This window comes from Malurus melanocephalus, unplaced genomic scaffold (genome assembly GCF_030028575.1).
Source record: "Malurus melanocephalus ecotype Western Australia unplaced genomic scaffold, MMel_1.1 scaffold_516, whole genome shotgun sequence".
In the NCBI taxonomy this organism is placed as follows: Eukaryota; Metazoa; Chordata; class Aves; order Passeriformes; family Maluridae; genus Malurus; species Malurus melanocephalus.
This window is the reverse complement of record NW_026623748.1, coordinates 170,619-185,562: the sequence shown is the minus strand read 5'-3', so window position 1 is coordinate 185,562 and position 14,944 is coordinate 170,619. Positions and strand designations below refer to the sequence as shown.

Here is a 14,944-nt window from a genome sequence, read left to right as displayed (position 1 = left end):
TGCAGTATGTGTAGTTTGTCAGTCTGGCGACCCTCAGCAGATGGTTTACACTGTTGAATTACTTCGGGGGTTTTTATTTTTTTGCTACTTTTATGTTACCATTGGAAAAGTTCAGAGTACATTAAAAGCCAGTAGAAATGAGAGGAAAAGGAACAATGCAGTAATTTTTCAGCTTAATATTATTTCCCCAAACAAGTTAACCCAGATAAACCCTTAGCAAAAGTATTACATAGCATCATAGTCATGGATTGGTTTGGGCTGAAGTAACCTTAAAGCTCACCTGCCAAGAGCAGGGACACCTTCCACCAGACCAGGTTGCTCCGAGCCCYACCCAACCAGTGTCTCACCACCTTTACAGGAGAATTCCTTCCAAATATTTCATCTAAACCCACCTTTCTTCAGCTTACAGCCATTTGCCCTTGTTCTATCCCTCTCCAKCTCTCCTGGAGCCCCTTTAGGCTCGGGAAGGGGCTCTGAGCTCTCCATGGAGCCTTCTCCTCTCCAGGTGAGCACCCCCAGCTCTCCCAGCCTGGCTTCAGAGCAGARGGGCTCCAGCCCTTGGAGCATCTTCATGGCCTCCTCTGGCCTTAMTACSCTCTGAGTAAATGATTTAATCCTCRCTTGAAATCTAAACCTTCAATTTTAATTACCCAGTAGCACTTTGTGCACAGAGTCACAATTGTCCTGGTTCTGTTTACTCTGTAAAGTCCAAAAGCTTTCAAAGCCACCACAAGGTCTGCACASAGTTCTTGGAGCAGGKAACAAGGTCTTAAATGAGCTAAATYTTRRCTCCCTTTTTGTGTGCTGACCCAAGAWGGTGTTTTGAGATTTCAGTGATGGCCTTTTCCACACAGAAGGGACTTGCTGAMTTCTGGAGCTCACATAGTTCTTTCCAGCAGGTGGAGCATCAGCTCATTTACTGACTGCAGACACAGGAGGCAAAAATAAATGTTCAGCTCGGCTTATAATGACAGCAGCTCTGTGCCYGGCTGCCCTGAGAGGCCAAGAGAGAAGCAGCTCTCTCCTGAGAGACCTTTGTAGCCATGAATTGCACATATTCACAGTCCTACTCAGTCTCTCATACAGGCTTTGTTTTCATCTTGTCGAGCATAAAGAGCAAAGAAGTGGGAAGAGAACCCAGGGAAGGCCAAAGCCTTTTCATCTCAGCTCTTAGGATTTGAGTGACTGTTAGATTTAGAAAAAAATAGGGAATTTYATATCCTGTAAACATAAGAATTATCCCTGAAACCTTATTCAAAATCATCATATTTCTGTGAATATGAAAATAAAGTATTTTAAACAGGAGGAATCTCACTAAGAGAATACTTTATTGAAAGGAAGCTTTTTGTCTTTCTCCTCTTAGCATCAGTAGGAACTGTTTTCCTTTAAATGTCAGTCTCTGACTCTCTGGGTATTTCATTTATTAAAGAGTCTTTGCAGGTAAAAGTTCACTGGGGAAATGATGGGAAGGAACAAAAAAATCAGACTTGTCCAGAAGAGTGGGTGTAGGTACCTGAGCCACATGCAGACAGGAATTCTGTCTGCCTGAACAGCACCTTTAGTGTGGGAGAGGAATCACAGCAGGGGCTTTTTTGGGCATCCTCACAGTGTAAAGGGAATAATGCAGCCATGCTCAGGGCTCTCTCCTGCCCTCACTGCCTGACCAGAGCCCCTCACACCTGGGCTGGGTYCTGCCCAAGCAAGTCTGCCTTCTCTAACAACAATAACACCTTTTTATGGATGATCTGGTGTAATCACAGAGTCAGGATTGTCCTACATGATTGTCCTACCACCATCTGTCAGCTGAAAAGCAACCTACCAYGTCCTGCAGGAGTCAGGGTGGAACTTGTGCCCATCTTTTTATTGGCAGGTAGAGTATTTTGCAGAACAGATGCATCTTATCTGTTTCTAAAGTCCAAAGAGAAATGATAGAAAGTAATTCCTGCAGTAATCAGAATGAGTTTTTCCTGCATTCCTTCTTATATCCCGAACATGCTTGGTGTAACTTTATATTTTTTCTTAYAGGGCCATATCCCTTCAGAGGTAATTTGTAATTATGCATCTTTTCTAGCCTTATTTATAACTATCTGGATACAAGGAATGCTATTAAAGAGTCACTGCCAGTCTCTCCACTCTAAAAATCATACTGGTCTATCTCTTTATTCTCTTATCAGCAGGGCCTGTTATCTACTGCCTCGGCCTATCCAAAACACTTATCAGAACTTAACTGCAATGTCATGAATTAAAWAGGATGTTCTGCCAATGTAAGGCAAGTGGGAATTAATGGCCACTAATATATWCTTTGTCAGGTTTATCACCTGGATGTATCAGTGAAGGGGATGAGAATAGGGATTTTTTTGTTTCTCTCTTAAAGGAATTTCTAAAGCATTAACTAGACAAACTGTTACAAARTTAAAACATTTCAAATTGCATAGARTATTTYAGAAATCTTACCCCTTGAAAATAGTGTTTTATTAATTGTTAACAATTATGAAATTATTTCGTGAGGTCTACTACATTCTAGTAGAATTCACACTATTCTACTACACTCAAGTAGAATAGTTATTTGTCTGGAAGTTCTGTCTTGAGCTACAGAGCTTGTTCTTGACCTGCCCCCTCTGTAATCCTTTCTAGGATTACACTGAAGGAAAGCTGTATYTCTAATTTATGAGCAGTGTTCTATTATCTAAACTAATTTGTTATTTTTACTTAAAGATGGGGCTTTTTATCTCTTCCTGCTTTGTCAACTAATTCCACTAAACAGGTGAATAGTTAACTTCCCTCATTAAGGTGTGGGGCATTAATTGAATTAATGCAATGGTCTTTTGCCACGTGATCTAAAAGAATTAGGATCATTTCTGGAAGCCACCACGAGAGATTAAAAATAACAAATAATATGGATTTCTTAGTTTCTTTACAAATGATGAATTTTATATGTGAGTCTCCAGGCAACCAGTGTGTGTTTTATGATCATAAGAACAGGGATCAAAAGAAGTAATCAGTTCTTCTCCAAGATGCCTTTGACTTCCCTGAAATTCAGCAGTGTGAAACCACCATCTGTCAACTCAAAAGCAACCTACCATGTCCTGCAGGAGTCAGGGTGGAACTTGTGCCCATCTTTTTATTGGCAGGTAGAGTATTTTGCAGAACAGATCCATCTCATCTGTTTCTAAAGTCCAAAGAGAAATGAYAGAAAGTAATTCCTGCAGTAATCAGAATGAGTAAACACACCAGCATTTGGAAACTCGAGTTACTTTCTTAATCTGTTCTCTCTGTTGTTTGCTGTGAAGTGAGAATTTGACAGCAGTTACAGACAGAGATTTCTTTTCCTCCTGTGGGCTGATGCCAGATTTTGTGCTGAACTTTATTCTTCTTTTCTCTGGAGCTGGAAGGTTTATTTTGTCTTTGAAGATTTGTTTAGCTGCAGTTTAGAGATTCATGCTCATGGCATGGTATGGTGTGCACCTTGAAGTGGGCAGCGGGAAGTTGCTGAGTGCTGTTATGTGTCAGGTTAATTCTCCTTATAATCTCTTTCTATTAACTTTGGTTTTGACATTTTTTTTAGGAAGCAAGGTTAAAAAATGGTGCTTACTGTTAAAGTCATGTCTGACAATACTCATTCCAAACATCCAATCCTTTAACTGTGGTCACTTTARAATTCCCCCTAATTGGGCAATTTGCTATGTTTGTAAAGCCAGATTTGGAGGAATGTTTTAGGGAGAGATATCATGCCTCCTAAAGCCAGTCAGTSTAGTTGGAAAACACTGATAAGCTTTGACATACAGTTATTTCATCAGATACAGCAAAGTAATAGAGACTTTCTTGCAAAAGTCATGCTTGAACAATTCAGCATGAGCAGTCCAGCTCATTGTGATTTGTGATGGCTGTAGGTGAGGCATGCAGATGCCAAAAAGTTCTGAAATAYATTAGTAAAGTTTAATTTCGAATGTCTGAAATAAGATTTAGCTTGATCTCCTGGAGGCACTGCAAACAGGCTGAGCTTTGACAAACAAAGCACATGTGGAAAGGGCCTTTATGGAAATGATTTGCTGAAATTCATCTCTTTGGGGCCATATTCTGTAATTTCATTAGCAGCATATCTTTGCTGGCAAAACATTGCTGGGTTTTTACTTCTAGTTGGAATGTTACACAATTAAAACCAGAAACTTTACGAATGGATTTATTCTGGATCTGCCAGAGTAGAGTTTTTCATGTGTAATAGTTAAAACACTAAAAGCTGTAAAGTAGAAGTTAGGTAATATTTATTCATTGTGTTTGCACACTTTCTATGTATATAATTTCACACTTTATATAGAAAATGCACTTTTTAAAAAAGAGTGTTCTCCATAATACCTGGGAGATGTGCTTCGTTGTGTCATGGGTGTTGATCTGGAATGAAGAAAGCAGTGTAGTGGTGTTTCTTTGGAAATACAGGAAYTGGCTTTTCATGCTACTTCTTTGTTTTACAATTCCTGCAAAGAAACTCCTGACAGCTTCAATCCTTCCACACTTTTGGGCCATGATTTGCAGACCARTTCATTGCTGTGCTCACATTTCTGTAATGTGGCTGTGGAAAAGTTTCCTATTAGTGGGATCAAAACATGGGAAAATTACCAGAATTTGGGTTGATTTCATTTTTTGCTAGTAGTCTCACTGAGTTCATGCTCTAAGGGGATGTACAGGTGTAAGAGGTGATTATGTTTCTGTGTTCTCATGTTGTTCCTCAGAGCTTTGTTTAGCATTTGGTAGCATCTGTGTGTGATCTGTGGCCCTGGAAATCAGGCAGTGTTCCCAAAGGTCACTGGTGCCAGGTGTGTATTTTGACAAAAGGAAGTTAAAACATCACACAAGGACATCGATGTAGCAGATAGCACAGAGATGAAATTTAGCCTGTGGTGCTGTCTGGATAATTCCCTGGAGATGAACATTTTCAGAACTGCAGTCATGGGAAGGCTGTGGGAATTGAGTCTCACAAAGTGGAGAGTTTTGTCTCCCATCTAAATTTTCAACAATTCCATATAATGCTTTGAATACAGAGAAGTGCTCTGTGTAGCCCAAATGTGGGCATTATGAMTGAAAAATTATGGTGAAAACTCATCAGTAAACTAATCTTTGGAACGAATTTTTCTGTATTGTGTATGTTATCTGACATCGGGCAGCAGAGCATGAAAAATAAATCAGCTGCTTCAAATCTCTTTGACAGTGATTAGCATTTTTCACATGGAGAAGGAAAAATGGAAATGTGTGGAAGGATAAATAACTGAAGTGATTTTGTAGTTTTGCTTTCCTCACTTTCAAAGAGTGGGACTGTGCAAAAGCGTGATGCTTCGGGAGCTGCAGAGCTGCATCTCTTCCCCATATTCAGTGTGGATGGCCGTGCTGCAGTGCTAGGCAGCTACAGGAACTGCCCAGGTGTGTGTGGAGAAAGAAAGGTCAGGAAACAMAGTCTGGCAAGGTAGTAAAATGTGCAGATGGCAGGTTTCTGATGAAGCATGTGAAAAGATCGAGTATCAGGACTTGTTGTGATGGTGAAGTAAAAGGTAGAAAGCAATTAAAGTCAAAGTGAYGTGGGAATAGGACTTTGGTCTTTGGGAAGAGCAGAAAGGGAGTTAGGTCATGTGAAAATTACGGCAAAGCTGAATTTGTGCAGCACAGGAAATAGATRTGATGCTACTAGAAACAAATAAAGAAACTTGTAACAGTTGGGTGAAAAAAAACTCTAAAAAAAAAGGCTAAGCTTCCATAAGTCAGTAGTAAAAGCAAGGCCAGTGGTAYAGAGGGAACCACTGATGGATGGCATCAGCAATGCTTTAAATWTCTTTTCATCTGTAAATTTGCACTATAACTACAGCGAGTTAGAGTACTTAAGGAAATTGAGTTTCCAGTTGTCTGGAAATGATGACTTYCATAGTAGACTAAGTAGAGGATGGATTGGAGCAGTGTGGTCACTTTAAGARTATGAAAACTACAAAAGAGAAAAAAGCCAGCCACTGTTAGGAGGTGAGAAAGTTGGAACTGGGGAAGTGCAAATCAGTCAGAGTAACTGCTAGAACAATCCTAGGGGAAAAAAGCCAAAGCAGTTATTTCTATGCGTGTTGAACTTTTCAGGAGTTAAGTGCAGAGTTCCCGGGGTTTGTGGAAGGCAGKTTGTGCCAAAGGAGGGTCATTCCCTGTCAGCAGTGGGACAGGCACTCCAGAATGTCCTGAAAGTCAGCTTTGTGCAGCTGTTTCTAGTGGCTCGGAAGACTTTTCCGTGATGGATGTGTGGTGGTGTAGATAAGTTGGAAGGACAAGATGGAGCTGTTGTAAGAAGTGTCTCTTTTCCTCGGGAAGGTGCAGGCACAGAATAGTTGTCAGTCCTTCGTGGCAGAATGAGAACGTTTTGACTGAGAGGGCAAATTTGTATTCTGATATTTGAGTCAGGCTTTTGACTATAAACAACATCCKTCATTAAATCTTTGATTGAGACCAACTGGAGAAGAGCACAAGGCAAGAGAAAGCCAAAATTACAGTATGGAATAGTGGTGACACCGTTGTGTAGTTGGATAAGCAATAAAGAAATGGGAAAGTTTCTTTATTTTGGCCAGAGCAGCTCCATACACAGATGCAGGTGTGTGGGTGTCACGCTGCAAACAGGGATCTGGTCACTGGTAAATTTGATCAATGTGTTAAAAAGAGAGTATAGACTGAGGGATAGAGGCAACCCTGCTTCCCATGACACATGTGGGATAAGGCATCTGAACATTCCATTTGGAGGTACTGTGCCTTCAGAAGGAGCTTCTTGGAAGAAGCAGAGAAATGCAACAGGAATGAATAGACATCTTGGAAAAAAACCTTGTAAAGAGGGAAGGAATCGGAGCTTCTCAGTCAAAGGAATATTGGAGTTATAAATGCCGAGATACCTAAATGGCTGCTGCAGGGAAGGAGATGATACATTYTGTGTGCCTGTGATGGATCAGATAAGGAATAATGGGCTTAAATTTCAACAAGGAAGATTAAGGGTAGACATTAGGAAAAGCGTGCTGGTATGAAAGCTGTCTTGAGAAGTGAGACAGAGCACTTGGGAATGTGCAGGCTCCGTTGCTGGAGGCCTTCCTTGGTGGGCTGGGGTAATGTCACCTGGTATGTGTCAGGAATAGCTTCTTAGACCAGGTGAGTGGCCTGCATCACCTCTCAAATCCCTGTTTTCAGTCTTCAGGTATTAATAATTAGAGATTTCAAGTTTATGAAGCACATTCCCCATCAAACTTGGTCCAAGATGGGACACGTGGCAGAAAACAGTTGTTTTCTGCAAGCACAGTTGGGTGGAATYTGCACTTCATTTTGCTCCCAAGCTTTTTAGTGGGCTCTGACTCATTTTTGGGGTTCTTCTTTGCCTTTGTGTACCTTTGACTCATAAAAACAGGCCCATTCAATAGGTGCCCTGTATAAGTACTTGCWTTTGTAAATTGAAGTTGATTATAGGAAGTTTGTGATATTTATAGGAAAAATACAAATAGCCCAATTTTGACGTATTGTTTAACAAATGAAAATTTCAGTCGTGTACAGTTGGTTTTAAGGGAATGTAATAAACCACAACAATAGTTTCTCTTAAAACTGTTATTGCAAAATTTACTCTCAAGCCTAGTTCCTGGGTACATTTGAAATAATCTTCTGAATAGAAACAAAACCAAACAGATATGATTTACATTTATCTGTTGTTTCTGAAATGAGGTTGAACCTGACCTGTATTCAGAGACTATAGTAGAGAAACAGAGAATAAACGTCTTCAGAAGGAAACCAGCTATTTTCAGGAGTCCTTCAGTGGAGCAGTTCTGGAGCCAAGAATAGCACMGCGATTGTGCCTTGCTGGTGGAGTGGCAGCGACCCTGAGAGTGTGGCCGAAGCTTTAAAGAGCCATTGGGTGTGAGAGCCAGCACGGAGGGGCAAAACCGCTCTGAGGAGCCCCTGACAGGAGCTGAAACAGCAAATTTGAAACGTGCCCCATTTACCACATCATTAATATGTATTTGGGGCAGGTAGGAGGGGAAATAATCGTAAAGGAGCGTGTTGGACACGCTGGAAGTTTGTGTGTGAATTAGCCTTCGAGATTTGCGTGTGCGCACTGATAAAAGCCCTCTACATGCGATCTCGGAATTTGTGACGATCTCTAGGTCCTAAAAATGTAAAGCTGACCCGGTTTTGCTCACTCTGGGCGTTGCTGTGCCTCGGGGAGAGCCGAAGCTGCCGGCCCAGGGTGTTCCAAGATGGTCGGTCCCGCTGTGCAGGCGCAGCCAGCGCCCGCTCCTGCCGCATTGTTCGGGCAGCTCTTCCCTGCCTCTATAAACAACTGCGCCGCTGATTAATGCGCTCGCGTTTGCCACTTAGAGCTGGTTTAGATAGAGGCAGGCARGTCATTAAGGGCTTGGCAGCGGTCCAGGGTACATCTGGGACATGGGAGCTGCCGCTGGGGCAGGGAGGAGGGCGGCGGGCAGGAGCTGGGGCASGGGAGAGGACACGCTTGGCAAAGGAAGGAGCTGGGGCAGGGACATTGAGGCAGGAGCTGGCACTGGAGCAGGGAGGAGGGCGATGGGCAGGAGATGGGGTGGAAAAGGGAGGAGGACAGGAGATKGGGTGGAAAAGGGAGGAGGACAGGAGATGGGGGTGGAAAAGGGAGGAGGACAGCGGCAGGAGATGGCGCTGGGAAATGGAGGAAGGCACCGGGCAAGAGGCAGGAGATGGGGCAGAAAGGAGAGGAGGATGCTGGGCAGGAGGAAGGAAAGAGGGCACTAGGCAAGAGCTGGGGCAGGAGGAAGGAGGAGGACTCCGGGCAGGAGGCAGGAGCCGGGGCAGGCGTTCRGCAGCGCCTGCATCTTCTCTTGGCTGACTTTCAAAAGCGGCAGAAAAGCAGCTACGGGCGCTAATTGTAGCCAGGTCCTGAAGTGAAAATGTTTTGTGACAGTTGAAAGAATTTAAAGAGGAAGGAAGATCGGTTTAGTGTCAGCTGCAATTAGATAATCAAAGCTTAAAAATCCTGCTCTGTTGATACCTTCACCTAGAGCCGAGGAGCGGAGCGAGGGGAAGGGGGAGGAGGGCTGTGCGTGGAAAGGGCATTTCCATAGCCAGTGCAGCCGAGGCCCGGSCGAGCTCGCAGGTTGTCTGGGAGCGCGCTCGCACAGAGATTTTCTTGGCAGCTCTACAGGATGAGGCTTACACTGTACACAGCCGACATATTGAAGCCGGGAGCCCTGGAGAACGTAGAGGCAGGAGTAGAAACAGCTCTGCACACAATGTAGCGTCTCCTAGGATGGTTGGGCGGCTCCTTTCTTCAGGTATTTTATTACCCATCAGCCCTTTTTAGAGCCAAAAAGAGAGAGAAAGTAACCCTAACCCTGAGAAAATAGCATCTGCTTCTGTTAAATCAATTTATTACATAACATTTCAGCGAGAGAGCAGCAGCACAGCGTCCTGAGCTTTTGGCTGCGTTTCAGGTTTGATAAAATGGCGTCTTCGCAGCGAGCTGCTTGTAAAGATATGTTGCACTGAGCAGAAAAATGCAATGATTTGGTGTTTTCTACTGCTGCTTTTGTGTTGGAGAGGTAGCCTTAAGTGGGATCTCTACTAATAATGAAAAATCTTGTTTATTTTTACTTGTTTTGTTAATGCATTTGAAAGCTTTCAGCATCAGAGGGAAGAAACTATGTTTGAATGTCGTAGTGCAGAAAATGAAAAGGGGATAACAGGCTTTCCCCCTTGCRGGCTTAGCTATGGTTTAGTTTTAAAATAAATAAAGCTGCTTTATTCAATGCTTCCATCTCTTTTCTGCCTTTCCACGTTATGTGTGCTGTGTGAGATTTCAGCTTCCTCAGTCCTCACTGTGAGTGAGCTTGGCAGGGGCTTCAGATAGATGCCAGTTTTCAAATCTGTCTCTGTGCCTGCATGCAGCAGGTAACTTGAAATATTAGCCCTACAATGCCTAAATATTCTGCTTTATTATATTTTGTGCTTCAAAATAGGTGCTTATGTCATGTTTTCTTTATGAAATGAGACTACATTCGATTTAGTACTTCAGATGTTCTGACGATTCCTGTTTAATTTAGATTTTGAAAAATTCAGTGTTTTAAAGGTTTGGTCATGTTGAATTGAAAACTGTATTTTGGGGTGGGGGAGAAAATAATTTGCCATTTTTTCCCTCATCTTCCTACTTAGGATCACTAACCTTTGTATGCCAACGAAAATGCCCAGTGGGGCTGTCAGTGGCCCTTGGGATTTTTGTGTATTCTGCATGTCAGAGCAGAAAGCAGCGTCTGTCATCTGTCCTTTGGGCAGCACAGGGCGAGCCAGGGGGTCTGGTTGTTGTTACTGAACATGGACTGAAAAATAAAGCGAGTAGTAAGAGAGGAGTCACTGTTAGATGTGATTTAAAACAGGGTGATCACAATTTATTAATAATGTTCCATTAAAAGTTTATCCCGGTTTTGGCATTTCATACCCTCTCTGTACTTTGGTTCCAAAGTCAGCTGCATGTTGTGSTATAGTTGGGGAGACAGGATTTTACTGCGCAGCATTTGAACTAATTACTGCAATGGAAGCTGTGAAGGTACAATTGCTTTTAACTCAGTTGATTAAAAAAATCCAATATTATTGTAAACCCCATTTTCAAAGGAGGATGGAAGTTTGGGGTCAGTTGCTTGTGCAGGCACAGTATTCTGCTTTTCTAAGAAATGCGTGCAACAGCTTCTCCCATTTCACTCTACTCATACTTTGCATTTGTAATCTATGTAAACACTAAACTGATTTTGCAACTAATTATTCATTACCCCACACAGCCAAAATTTTTTCTGTTTTTAATAAGTACTGAATTGAAGCTGGTCGAGTATGTTGGCTACAGTACGTAATGCCACCAGCAATCTCCTCCCACCCCATTAAGGATATTTTTTATGAAAAAAAACCAGCAACCCAAAACAAAACAACCCCCTCATGCTATTGGTAATACTGATCAGAGCTGTGCATTTTTCAGGTCATACGTATGCTTGCAGTTGGACAGAAGTTCTGTGTTTGTTAAAAACAAATTTGATCCATTATCTTCAAATTAATATTTCCTTCCTGGTGGCTGAAGAAATGTTGTTCATCCGGGGAACTTTATTTTATAAAAGATGCCTAATTAAGATTTTGAAACACAAAGCATTAATTTAAACATTGTTTTCACTTTGTGGTGTCCCAGCACTAGGATTTGCTAACACCGAGTACCTGTGGTTCCTGTTCCTCATGCCTTGTTTACAGTCTTTGCACAGCTCACAGAGGAGAGATAAGAAATGCTTCTGGTGGAATCAGTGCTATTATTTCACATCTTTACCTAAATAAAGAGGAGCTGATCTTAAGAGTTTTTTTAATGGGTTTCCTATTTCAATCTTAACAACTTTGAAAAGAAAATATCGGGAATTTCTGTGGAGAGTTGGTTTCCTAGAAAGTTCGAGGAAATCTGTGTTTTCAAAAAAAAATCCCCAAAGCAAAAGAAAATTTCTCTAGATGTAATCATATAAAATACTTTGCTTTCATTATTTTTCCCAAATGTTTAAGGTCTTTACAGATTAAGTAGGTGTGTACTACTCATTATATATTCATAGGAGTGAACTCCTTTTAGGTAAAAGAAAATGRAAAAATACCTTTTTGTTATTTGCTTTTAGAGACAAGAATATTAAACTTTTTTTCAGGATCTGTACTCAAACTCTTAGTTTGTCTGACAGCCAAATCCCAGTTTTTGCAGGTTTCTGTTCATTCTGTGATTTTTTTTTTTTTCAATTCTCTTCATCCGTCCTGTTTCTTACAAGATTTATGGCAGCAGCCTTCAGTGTTATAACTGGYTGTTCCAGTGGGTGTTGGACACTGAGGTTATTGCATGTTTTTTTTTCTGTTTTTTGAATCCATGACTTGTGGCAGACACCGGTGAGATTCCGCTGCCTCTGGAGCAGGGAAGGCACAGCACASGGACCCGCTGCTCCAGAGGGGGATTGCTGATTTCATGTTCCCTACATGGAATTATTGTAATCCCTACCGAAGTCACCACTTTCAGATTAGTCTGTGTTATTGTTGAGGGAATGGTCTCTGTCTCAGGGAGGGTGGTTTTGCTGATGGGACAGGAAAGGGAGCACCTGGATTTGTGAGGCCATGGGAAGCCCCGGGGTCGGAGCTGTGCCTGTGGTGCTTCCCAGCCACGAATTCCTGGGGGGATTCTCCCTGTGCTTGACCTAGCCCAGGATCTTGGCCATTTCCTACACTTAATATGGATATCTCTTGGGTTTCATAGTTCTTCTCACTCATAATTCAGTTTTCTTTTTGTTTCTCTTGCTGCTTCTCAGAATCTGGTCTCTTGTTTAACAATTGTTTTGCTCCCTACTCTCAGCAATCATATAAAGCTGTTCTGTCACCTTCAACCCATCCCTTCCCTTTATTTTCTGTCTCCTAAATGCTCTCAAATTTAAGAGCTGCTTTAACCACCATCTTTGGGGTAGAGGAGAAAGGAAATTATTAAACAAGCAGCTCACTTTCATCTCRTCAGCTGTGGTGCCATTTCTGTGAGTTTGGAGCCGTCCTGTGTCATCCCTTGATTCTCCTTCCCAAGCCTGCCCTTCACAGCTCTRCTCAGGCAGCGCCGTCGCTCTCCCAGCACCCACATGTGGAGCTGAGGGTTCGGCTTTGACAAGACCTTTCATTGGAACAATGTCTTTCCAGCCACTTTTAAATCCTTCTGTCAAGGCTCAAATGCAGCCCTGAGCCACACCACCCACAGGGTTGAAAAAAATCTCGTATAACTCCTCTTATCTGATTCCTTGGTTGCCTCAACTTCTTATCTTCTGGCCTGGCCTGCCGCTGCTTTTTTCCCTTTGTTCATTCCTACTGTGCTAAGAATGTTCCTCGGCTCATTTCTCTGACCCTGCTGACCCTTTTTAAGTCATTTCACAGCCTGCCTTCCCCTTCTGCATCTTATCTGCGATTCTGGTCTCCATTTAACACCTGTGTAGCAAATGTAGATCATCAGGTAAATGTTCAACGTGCTTCCTTAGCCCTGTGCTGTACCTGTTGGCTGTACCCAGGAATAACAGGATGCTTTCCTCCTTTCCAGCCATTGCATGTAGGGGAAAGAATCCAGGTAAATCTGTCTGGTTCCATTCACATTCTTTCAGATTTGTCGTGCACTTGTCAATTAGTATGGAAGAAATTCTTCCCTGTGAGGGTGGGGAGCCCTGGCACAGGGTGCCCAGAGAAGCTGTGGCTGCTCCTGGATCCCTGGAAGTGTCCAATGCCTGGCAGGACGGGGCTTGGAGCAGCCTGGGATGCTGGAAGGTGTCCCTGCCCATAGCAGAGGGTGGAATGAGATGATTTTTAAGGTCCCTTTAAACCCAAACCATTCTGTTTTCTCTGRTCATTTAGGTCTTTCTGTGATTGAGGTCTTTTCCTAAGTATCCAGTGGTATCATGAGAAGGCAGGTGGTGAACTAAGAATGTTTTCACTTCCTTTCTCTAAAATTCTTTCTTCTGCTTCAGTTAATTTAAATTTAAAAAAAGGCAGTCTGGGTTGGTTTAGCATGTTATTTCTTCATCTTGCAAGATCTTCATAAGGCAACCAAATAATCACCTTAAGAAGCTACAGGTGAAATGTGTGAACAAGGCTTTGTGGAAGAGAGAGCGAGGTTTTTCTAATTTGGGAGTAATTTTTGTAGTATCAGAACACCTCTAATTGGAGGAGCTAATCACACCAAAATATTTGTGRTTTAAATTAATTCATATTAGGCATTCGTTGTTAACAGCTTGTTTAGAGATTTGTTGCATCCATTTTCCCCACAAAATATTCATTTTATTCACAAATCACAAAGAGTAGAAGCCATGTTTCAGTAGATTTACAGCAAGTAAAAATAATTGACATCCAAAATTTGTTACTTTGATGTGTGCAAGCAGTTAAGAGGCACTGTTCTGCAGATTGTCTGCTGTACAGATCTCTTGGATCAGACTGAAATACTTGTTATCAAATTCCTTTCAAAAGAAACTAAGAGAAATGATCTTGTACAGAGCAATTGGGATGGAAAGTAAATGCAAAATCTTGACCAAAGCTTGAGTTCTTAACATAAGACGTGTTGTGCCTTTCAGTTTAACTTTATACCCTGACAAGCAAGCCAATCCTCAAGAGCTTTTGATTCATTTTTTTGGTTATTGTCTGTATTTGAGGATGTGATGGTGCTGAAAAGGCAYAGCATCACTTTTCATTGGTTTGGGAACACAGGGGACTGTGTGTACAAATGCCAAATGATGCTTAAACCACAAGTAAAGCCTGTGAGAGGTAAGTTTCTTGACTGTCAGTTATTTACAGATGCCCAAGTACTCTGCTAAAATACGCATTACCCGTGCTTATAATTGGCACCTAACAGTAAACGTTGTTTGTATTTGTTTCTTTATTTACAGGACATGTTGAAAACCTAAATGCAGGATGAATTTAGTGTGTTKTGATGTAGATGTGTATGTAATAGGGCAGGCAGACATTTTATTTTTTTTATTGGATACATTTTCTTTGTTTTTCTCKGAAGAATGGAAATTGAGTCAAAATAAATGGTAAAGGTCTGYTAGATACTCTTTTCTGTTTTTCCAAATTTGCTTTTTAGACTTTTCACATAGATTAGTGTATTTGTTCTTCTTATTTATTGCCTGCTTACTGTTTTTGCTGGTACACTGAGGGCTACAAAACTCTTGCTCTGTTCTAAAATGAAATTGTTTAGTTACTTTAATTGAGAGYTTTGCCAGATTAAAAAAAAAAAACYCAAGCAAATTAATATGAGCATCGTKCTCCATTGTAGTGAGGAAAATTGCTGTATTATGTTAGAAAATGTACTCTAAATTTTAGTAGACTGTAGTGTTGTAACTAGTGATGTAAAACAGTGCTTAATAGAGGGCTTTTGCAGTGCTTGAACAGTGGA

The 14,944-nt window shown here is 41.7% G+C and overlaps 1 protein-coding gene across 12 annotated transcripts in view; it reads left to right on the top strand.

Moving 5' to 3' along the window:
- TNRC6C (trinucleotide repeat containing adaptor 6C) overlaps positions 1-14,944 on the top strand; it is a 100,215-nt gene that overhangs the window by 46,804 nt on the left and 38,467 nt on the right. Inside the window, exon 1 of one of the 12 annotated variants that reach the window (XM_057381592.1) lies at positions 9,105-9,311. The exons of the other annotated variants lie outside the window; for them this stretch is intronic. Within the exon in view, the coding sequence (XP_057237575.1) occupies positions 9,287-9,311 (25 nt within the window). The 5' untranslated portion in view covers positions 9,105-9,286. Of the gene's footprint in view, positions 1-9,104; positions 9,312-14,944 lie in introns of those variants that run through there. 12 annotated transcript variants of the gene reach the window in all.